At 39.0% G+C, this 10,607-nt stretch overlaps 1 protein-coding gene across 1 annotated transcript in view; it reads right to left on the reverse strand.

Moving 5' to 3' along the window:
- The window catches only part of LOC110449990 (carcinoembryonic antigen-related cell adhesion molecule 1-like), a 6,696-nt gene extending 3,067 nt beyond the window's left edge, over positions 1 to 3,629 (reverse strand). Inside the window, exons 1-3 of the mRNA XM_021497188.1 lie at positions 3,557 to 3,629; positions 2,813 to 3,016; positions 1,763 to 2,023 (exon numbers count right to left, since the gene is read on the reverse strand). Of these exons, the coding sequence (XP_021352863.1) occupies positions 1,763 to 2,023; positions 2,813 to 3,016; positions 3,557 to 3,629 (538 nt within the window). The remainder of the gene's footprint in view (positions 1 to 1,762; positions 2,024 to 2,812; positions 3,017 to 3,556) is intronic.
- Between the last annotated feature and the right edge of the window lie 6,978 nt (positions 3,630 to 10,607).

Consider the following 10,607-nt stretch of genomic DNA (forward strand, 5'->3'; position numbering starts at 1 on the left):
TTATGTTCTTTTTTAACTTATAATTTATATTTAAAATTAAAAATGCCCGCCTTATCGACAGTTCACACAATTTCGTTCAATAATTTGAACAGCGTATTGTCGCGTGCTCATTGGTAAACAAAGTAGTACTTTGAAATTTTAACAAACACTTCAATTGTATTCCACAATTCTGTATCAATAGAAATCTGAGCTGAAAGTTGGATTTTAAATTGTTCCGATTTTTCCCCGGAACAAATTTTGCGCATGGATAAATACATTAAACACCGTGAATTAGACCTTGCCCCCACGAGGGAGTTATTTTTGGAAGTTAATGTGAAGAATCCAGACGTGAATTTATTTGTTGATTGTATGGAAATCTGACTACAGTCGGTACATTCTATAACAGCCTCGTTATTTGACATGCCGTGATCAGAAACTGGGGAAACCGTGGCTGCGAGACGCGTGAAACTGATATCGTTTGAAGTGAGTGATCTTGTGACTGTAAATATAATGGTGCAATGCCATCGCATAAAGTTGATTATATGATAACAAAATCATATCATATAATAGGAAAATGACATCATGTAATGTGTAAACATGTCATATAATGCCAATACCGCATCACTTAATTACGAATGGTGTCATATAATGATGTTAACATATCATATGCTGATGATAACATGTCATATAATTAAAGCGTTTCATATGGCGGCCATTTTTTTACAATCCAAAAAATATGAAAAGCTCACTTGAAATTCCCAACACTTGGAAATTTGGACAAAAATGTGTACTTACAGTTTTTGCAATATTGACCCCATTTAGATAATACAAACTGAAATCACTAAATAGTATCTCAAATCACACATGTGCCTATATTATCATATGGTGTGGCAACATTATATATCCCTTCTATGAGAAGATTAATTTATAATAGTGTAACTGCAACTGCTATTTGCCGTGTATAAATACATTGTCCGAGCACTGCTGCTACGATTGCGTGACTACACGCTCGGAAAATAGTTCTTTACAAACATTATATAAGCCATCCCCGCACTTGAATCGACTAATATTCTATTTTTGTCAAATGCAACTGATTTTTTTTTTTTTTAAATTAATCAATTATAAATAAATAATAGGACAGCTATGTTTTATTTAGATTTTTTTTTTATTAAATAAATACCTACAATTCGTGATATGATTTAAATATTAAAAGGGGAAATACCCTCCATAGTATTCATTTACTACCAATAGACTTCATTGTTGAGTGATTTACACCACGCTTGGAAATTTGAGAGAAAACTCATTGTATTTTTCCAGCATGTTCTACAGTTTGTATTAAACGGACAGTTCGGTGATGGATTCTATTTCACACTGAAGAGTTAAAATTCCGGAAGTCACTGATGTCTTTGACACAAAATGCAGCTGGTTTAAGAAGAGATTGGTAGGAAACAGTAGGTAATTAATCCTGTTTGACTATTTGAAAATGGGTAAAATCGACAAGGGATTGCAATGCGACTGTCAAGTAAATCGAACTATCTTAAAATGATAAGTTGGTTTTCCACGTAATGATATTCTGTGGTAGGGTCCCCACTGAGTCTCTTTGTTTGTTAGGGTGGGTGGTATTATGTCCGCTATATTACTGAGTAATTTGGATCTCACTCAGACGATATTTAACCAGAAGTTATTTGTTTGTTGAAGTGTTTTACATCGGCTTCTCTACCGCGGAATTCGGTACCTTAACAAACGAATCACATTAAGACAATCCACCTCTGTATATACGTACAGTTGACGATGACAGTGACGTCACTAGATGTTCGATTCCCGTATCCGTTACTGGCCGTACACCTGTACACTCCCCTCTGACCACGTTGTATTTTGTTGAGCTGGAGCTCTGACCCTGTTGATTGGGACTGTCCGTCCTTTGTCCAGATGTAGGTACAGGCTGGGTTACAGTCAGAAGAACACGTGACGGTAGATAGAGTGTGTCCTTCTGTTAAAGTGTAGGATGTAGTTGGTGGTGTCAGCTGTACAGCTGATGGACCGTCTAGAATGATAAAATAGTCAATATATAAATTGTACTAGAACATATTTGTTTTGTCCATTTAATTCATTTTGTAGATATAATCCAATCTCATTCCTCATGGCACTCATACAAATGACCTTGTCTACATCTTATATGTGTTTGCTTTTAATCTGAATAGCACAAATCATATTGATTCTTGACATTTTGACACCTTAACTGAACTGTTCTGTAACAATATATATTTTTTGAAAATGCATAAGACTCATTTCTTATTGTTACTTTACTACTTTGTAGTCTTCGCAGATTTTTTTATTTCCAAACGAACATTAGCCAAGTTATGTAAAAGTTCAATAATTGTATCTGACAAATATGGAGCACCAACTCCAGTACTGTTAAGATCCTACGTCATTTGGATGTTAATTCAACGTTAAACCACGTTTTTATATATACAACTTCAACATTATGTTACAATAATGTGTACTACTTTTACTTAAATTCAGGGTTAGTTTAACATTATTAAAGCGTTTAAGAAATTTCAAAGTTATTTCGAAATTCCTATGCTGGGAACATTGTAAACGTTAATTTTACGCTGAGTTCTATAATGGAAAACATTACAATGTCATACCGAAATTAGAATTTTAGGTTAATATCATAACCTGAAAAAAGCAGAAGCCTACCTTGAATAGCAAATCTCCTACATTTTCTTTGACTAAAACAGGCTTACTAACAGTGCTGAATGCTGGTATAACTTACACATCACAGAAACAATTACAGTTGAAGTTAACTCCCCGACAACATTCCTAGCCGTACATCTGTACGTCCCGTGTTCTGATCTATCCAGTTGTCCCAGTGACAACACAGCTGAGGCAGTAAAGTTGGTGTTGTCAGGTTTTGTCCAGACAAAGGTACAGCCAGGTATACAGTCAGCTGTACATGTGATGTCCGGTAACGTGTCCCTCTCAGTCCTGGTGTAGGTAGTGTCCGCTGGGGTCAGTGTAACAGTACCAGGGCCATCTACAATACATTATAAACGTTGTTTATTGGACAAGCAAGCTTTCCCAACAATGTAGACAATATAAGGTTGTCATTGTTTGGAGCAATCAACTCCTTTATCAGGACACAGAAAAATACACAGGAAAACACAGAATACTTACATTACATATATATGATAGGATAATGTTAAAAATAGAACAATAAACCCATCAGTTACTGTAGGTAAAAGGCAGAATTACACTGACCGCACCGTTGATGCTATGTGTGTGCAAATATCGACAAAGAAACTCTAAAATAACGGGAGACTGAAGAGTGAAGAAAGATGCTGAAGCTGGAAAAAAAATACACAATGTGTCAAGTGATAAACAAATCTAATATGGAGTTGAGTCTCTTGAAGTATAATTTATAATAGATACATATATGGTAAATATAATATCCCTGTGGGTTGCGAGTTAGGCGTTACAGTGTACAACTAAGTGACGAAATTAAGGTCGCACAATGGCCCAGGGTTCGACAGTAAGTTGAACTCCAGCTCTAAGTGATGTGACTCTCAATTCTTGCCGATTTTCGGACATTTAGCGACCAGGCTATGGTTTCCCATGAGCTTCAGGTCAGTCACAGTCGTCCAAGTCATGTTCGAGACGGGTTGTCGTATACCCCCGCATACACGTTAGATGGTTAATGGCAATGGAAATGTCAATCTCTGTATTCTGGTTTAAATTTTTGATCCAATAGCTTTTTGATATTTTGTGGTGGGCTACCTGAACTATCAATTTTATCTCTTTCGTCAAGAGCACATTTTCCCATCATTTTCTCGATAAAGAAAGAGGAAGTAAGACCACATTCATATTAAAGCTTCAGTTCCTAGGCTTATACAAAACACCGAGAAGACCGCAATACGGATAATATAAGAAAACGATGCGGAAACGGCCATACATTTCTGGAATTGAAAAAATAGCTCACCTGGTCCGAAGCCTAGCGTCCGTCGTCCGTCCGTCAGCTTCGTCTTTAAAACGCTACTTGTCCTAAATAGCTAAGTAGATTTTGACTAAATTTGGTCTGGAGCAGCAAAGGAGACTCAATTTTGTATAAACGGTGGGTGTGGCCTCCCTGGGGGCAGAAGGGCGGTGCCAAACAATGGAAATAGAGGTAAAACCTTTCAAATCCTTTTTCTACCGTAGGAATTAAGGGAATTTTCTTCTAATTTTGTCTCGAGCATCTTTTGACCAAGGGAACACAATTTTGTATAAACGGTGGGTGTAGCCCCCTTGGGGGCAGTGGGACGGAGCCGAATAGGGGAAATAGAGGTAAAACCTGTAAAATCCTTCTTCTACCATAGGGATTCAGGGATTTTATCCTAAATATGTCTTGAGCATCCTTAGGCCAAGGGGACACAATTTTGTATAAACGGTGGGTATGGCCTCCCTGGGGGCAGGGGGGGGGGGGGGGGGGCCAAACATTGGAAATAGAAGTAAAACCTTTAAAATCCTTCTTCTTCCGTGGGATTAAGTGATTTCATTCTAATTAGTCTCGATCATTTTTCGGCGAAGGGGACTTAATTTTGTATAAATGGTGGATGTGGTCCCCTTTGGGACAGAGGGGCGGGGCAAAAGAGGGGAAATAGAGTTAAACCCTTTAAAATCCTTTTTCTGTCGTAGGGATTAGGGGATTTTATCCTTATTCAATCTGGAGCATCCTTGGGCCAAGGGGACTTAATTTTGTATAAACAGTGGATGTGGCCCCCTTTGAGACATAAGGGCGGGGCCCTTCTTATATCGTAGGGATTAAAGGATTTTATCCTTTTTAGTCTGAAACTTTGATATAGAGGAATAGCTTTAATATCCCTCTGCCTTCCGTTAAGATGAAGGTATTTTTACCAAATTTGAACAGTAGCATCCTATGGGGAAGGGAAAAACATTTTGTGTAAATGTTGTGTCTGAACCCTCTGGGGGCAGAGAGGCGGGGCCAAATAAGGGATATAGAGGAATAGCTTTAATATCCTTTTTCTTCTGTTAGGATGAAGGTATTTTGACCAAATTTGAACAGTAGCATGCTATGGGGAAGGGATATCAATTTGGTGTAAATGGTGTGTCTGACCCCTCTAAAGCCTGAGAGGTGTGGCCCAATAGAATTCATTTAGCAAATTCTTAAAAATTATTCTTCTGAAGGAATAACAGGATTTTGTCCATATTTGGTCTAAAGCATTATTTGGTAAAGGCGACCTGATTTTGTATCAAAGGTAGGTTTGAACCTCCTAGGGAAACATAGCAAATTCTTCAAAATCTTTCTTTTCCTGTAAGAATGACAGGATTTTGTCCAATTGCATATAAATATAACCCCTGACTATCCATGTAGTACATTTACACTACCAGCAACATCTAGCTATTCCAACTTCAATTTTACTAACATTTCAAGGTGAGCGATACAGGCCCTCTGGGCCTCTTGTTTATGTTAAAATCATAAGGATGAGGCCAACAGAGGAAGGGTTGGCACACATGCAATAACTTCACAATTGTTCAAACAAGAGGCAAAGAGGGCCTGTATCGCTCACCTGGATATCTAAGCAATTATGACAAAATATTGCGCAGCAATTTGATGTATGGTTACGGGGTGGGGATCTCAACTGTTTCCAAGCTGTGACTCATAAACCCCAGGATCAATTATAATATCATGACTGCATTCGTCTCTTTTTGCCCGTCATTTGTATTTATAGATTTGGAGTGGGGATCTCAACCGTTTCTAAGTTATGACCCAGGGGTTAAGACTGCAAGGGTGGGGCAGACCCTGGGGTCACCCGTGAAGCATATGTGCATTCATCTCTTTATACTCAGCAATTGTATATATGGTTATAGGGTGGGGATCTCAACTGTTTCCAAGCTCTGTCTAAGAAACTAGGTCCGTATGGGTTCAGTCAGACCCCAGGGTATATTATATTATCATGACTGCAGTTGTCTCTTTATGCCGAGCATTTGTATACATAGTTTTGGGTTGGGGATCTCAACCGTTTTAAAGTTATGGCCCAGGGACTATGTCTCCAAGGGTGGGGCTAGACCATAGGGCCATCCTGAAAGCAAATGTGCATTCTTCTCTTTATACTCAGCAATTGTATATATGGTTATACTAGTGGGGATCCACTATATCAGTGGGGATCAGTGGGGATCAACCAAGTAATAAACTTTGTTTGACCCCACTCCTTAGCCCGGGGGGGGGGGGGGGGGGGGCCAGCCACGCCATTTGTACATTTTTGAACCCCTGCCTCCCATGAATGCTTCCGACCAAATATGATTGATATCCATGGCATAGTTTTACAGAAGAAGTCGTTAATAGCAATATAGCCAAATTGCCCCATTTTGGCCCTGCCCCTCAGCACCCTGGGGAGTCAGCCCCACCATTTGAACAATTTTGAATCATTACCACCTCAGGGATGCTTCCGACCAAATATGATTGATATCCATGTTATAGTTTTACAGAAGAAGTCGTTAATAGCAATATAGCCAAATTGCCCCATTTTGGCCCCGCCCCTCAGCACCCTGGGGAGTCAGCCCCACCATTTGAACAATTTTGAATCATCACCACCTCAGGGATGCTTCCAGTCAAATATGTTTGATATCCATCACTTAGTTCCAGAGAAGAAGTCTCTTAAAGCAATATAGCTATATAACCCTTTTTAGTCCCCGCCCCTCAGCCCGCTGGGTGGTCAGCCCCCTATTTGAACATTTTTAATTCCTGCCTCCCATGAATGCTTTTGATCAAATATGATTGATATCCAGTTCATAATTCTACAGAAGAAATCGTTTGAAGCAATATAGCCAAATTGCCCCCTTTTGGCCCCGCTCTCGGCACCCTGGGGAGTCAGCCCAACCATTTTAACAATTTTGAATCATCACCACCTCAGGGATGCTTCCAGTCAAATATGTTTGATATCCATCACTTAGTTCCACAGAAGAAGTCGCTTAAAGTAATATTGCCATATAACCCTTTTTGGCCCCCACCCCTCAGCCCCCTGGAGGGTCAGTCCCACCAGTTGTACAATTTTGAATCCCTGCCTCCCATGAATGCTTTTGATCAAATATGATTGATATCCAGTTCATAATTCTACAGAAGAAATCGTTTGTAGCAATATAGCAAAATTGCCCCCTTTTAGCCCCGCTCTCAGCACCCTGGGGGTCAGCCCCACCATTTATACAATTTTGAATCCCCACCACCAAGGGATGCTTCCAGTCAAGTATGGTTAATATCCATCACTTAGTTCCAGGGAAGAAGTCACTAAAACCAAAACAGCCAAATTGTCCCCTTTTGGCCACGTCCCTCAGCCCCCTGGGGGGTCAGCCCAACCATTTGTACAACTTTTAATCCTCACCACCAATTGCAATCAGTGGAAAAGGAGAAGAAGTCGTTTAAAGCAATTGTTGACGTACAGACGACGGACGACGGACGGACGACGGACGGACGACGGACACAACGGTTTGGCATAAGCTCATCTGTGTCCTTCGGACCATTTGAGCTAATAAAGGCAAACGATCATGTGTTCATGTATTCTGTTTTTGGTTTCAATATCACTTAACTAAACGTAGACATACGTGTACTTTCTTGGCCCTGTTGACCCCGGCCGGTTGGCCCTATCAAGTCCTAATATTCAATATTTAATAGTGTTTTTAGATGCAATACTATTAAACGTATCTTAAGACAATAGTCATAGGAGTATTTGGTTAAATTAGTTCAAGTGCTATTTATTATTATTTATGTTTTTAAAGAGTAACTTGGAAAACAATATACTAACTAGCAAATCTCATGAGAGGAAAATAAGTGTTGATCTAATTTCTTGGATTGTGAAAAATAAAATTTGATTGAAAATATTTTATTTTAGAAATAAAAATGGAATTATGTATCAAAACGCTTTCAAGAAAGTTAAATCTGAAAATTAAAAAAAAAACAAGATCCCATAAGAATTGGCACCCACTATCGTACCATTTTATTAGTTCCATGTCCGTTCAATCTTTTCCCCTACTTTATCTTATCTGATTGGTCAGTCTGCATGGCAGCCCTCCTGTTCTTCTGATCAGTCTCAAACGTAACCATGCATAAATTAGGACTAAGGGGAACCAACATATCAATTTTGAGAAATAACAATAACAAACTTAATCTGTAACAAGATGGTCAACTGTCTGCACTCTTTTTTTTCTGATCGAGCCAAAAAATAAATGATATGAATTTATTTATTTAATTCAAGTTTACAGGTAAAACAACTTTTACATGTATGCTCAAAACAGCTTGATTTGTTGAGATGCTGTGTTGCGTATTTTATTAGGTACAATGTAGGGTAGCAAGACATGTAGTGCCTTACTTGCATTACTTAATTTACAATGGGATACCTGTATGACTGATAAATGACTAGATAAATAGTAGGCCAATACATTCATCGAGGCGCCCAATAAATTCAATAAACCGAATTTTACACCCAATTCAGACAGATGTACACCATAATAATAAGTATTTCGCTGTATCCAGTGGTCAGACTATAGGTTGTTTCAATGGGCTCGCCCTAATTACAACCTTGGACCTGTAAACTAACATATGATTATCTACAAGCTCCATTAAGGATACACTAATATTAATTACTCTTATTAACAAGAGGCCTAGGGGCCTTAATAGCTCAACTGGTATTTCATTTTCAATTTAAAACCTGCTGAGTACCATATAGGTTTATCAAAGGAGTACAAAAAACAAAGTTGCAAGATGATGAAAATCCCTTCATTAATAAAAAAAAAAAACAGGAGAACGATTTTCAATTTTCCTCTATTTCCCCTGTTGGGTCTCACATGCACCTTTTTATACAAATTAAACAAATCGAGGTTTTTTCCCTAAGCATGCTTCAGACCACGTTTGGTTTAAATCCCTTCATTTGTACAGAAGGAGAAAACATTTCCTCTATTTCACGTATTGGGCCCCTTTCCTCTGCCCCCAGAGGGGCCACACCCTCCGTTTATACAAACTTGAGGCTCCTTTGACCAAATATGCTGAAGAACGAATTTGGTCAAAACAAGATTTTTAAAGATTTACCTATTTCCCCCCAACATGGCCCGCCTCTCTGCCCCCAGGGGGACCATACCCTCTGTTTATACACAACTTAGAACCCTGTGGCCATTGATGTTCCAGACCAAATTTGGTCAAAATCCTTCATCGGTACAGACGGAGAAGGATCTTTAATGTTTTCCACTATTTCCCCTGATGGGCCCACCTATATGTCCCAAAGAAGGGGGTCCACACACCTCAGTTTATACAAATTGATTCTTTTATTCCTAAACATGCTTCAGACTGTATTTGGTCTAAATCCCTTCACTTGTACAGTAGGAGAAAACATTTCCTCTATTTCCCGTATTGGGCCCCACACATCTGCCCCCAGAGGGGCCACATCCTCCGTTTATTCAAACTTGAGGCTCCTTTGACCAAAGATGCTGAAGAACGAATTTGGTCACAATCCTTCTATTTATTGAGAAGAAGATTTTTAAAGATTTACCTATTTTCCCCTACATGGCCCGCATCTCTGCCCCCAGGGGGACCATACCCTCTGTTTATACACAACTTAGAACCCTGTGGTCAATGATGCATCAGACCAAATTTGGTCAAAATCCTTCATCGGTACAGACGGAGAAGGATCTTTAATGTTTTCCACTTTTTCCCCTAATGATGATTTTTCCCCATCTGCCCCAAAGAAGGGGGTCCACACACCTCAGTTTATACAAAATTGATTCTTTTGTCCCTAAACATGCTCTAGACTGCATTTGGTTTAACTCCCTTCACTGGTATAGTAGGAACAAAAAAATCCTCTATTTCCCCTATTGGACCCCGCCCCTCTGCTCTCAGAGGGGCCACATCCTCTGTTTATACAAACTTGAGGTTCCTTTGTCCAAAGATGCTCTAGAACAAATTTGGTCAAAATCCTTCTTTTGGATGAGAAGAAGAAGATTTTTAAAGATTTACCTATTTTCCCCTTATTTGGCCCCGCCCCTCTTCCCCCATGAGGACCATATCCTTCGTATATAACTTTATTTTCTGTCTTTGTTGTTTTGTAACAAGAGGCCCAAATGGGCTTGAATCGCTCACCTGGTATTTATCTCACACTTGTAATCTTTAAAGTAGACTTAAATATAACTACAGGAAAAATATCAGTGTTTGATTCATAGGAACCTTTTAAAAGAGTTAAACATATGACACCCGTGACATTGAATGTCGAACAATGACATAAGGTTGAACAGAGTTTATAGTCTTCCAACCGTGCATGCTTCTAGCAAAGTATCATTACCCTGGACCTTTTGGTTATACAGAACAAAACATTTCAATATTTAAACATATATTGACCACTGTGACCTTGAATATGGGCGAAGGTCATTCATTTGAACAAACTTGGTAGCCCTTCATCCCAGTATGTTAATGGCCAAATACCATCACCCTTGGCCTTTTGATTACTAAGAAGAAGTCATTCAAAGGTTTTAAACATATTTGACCTCTGTGACCTTGAATATAAGTCAAGGTCATTTATTTTAACAAACTTCGTAGCCCTTTATCCCCGTATATTACTTGCCAAATATCATCACCCTATCCGTCTCGGTTA

This window comes from Mizuhopecten yessoensis, unplaced genomic scaffold (assembly GCF_002113885.1).
Source record: "Mizuhopecten yessoensis strain PY_sf001 unplaced genomic scaffold, ASM211388v2 scaffold4883, whole genome shotgun sequence".
Classification (NCBI taxonomy): Eukaryota; Metazoa; Mollusca; class Bivalvia; order Pectinida; family Pectinidae; genus Mizuhopecten; species Mizuhopecten yessoensis.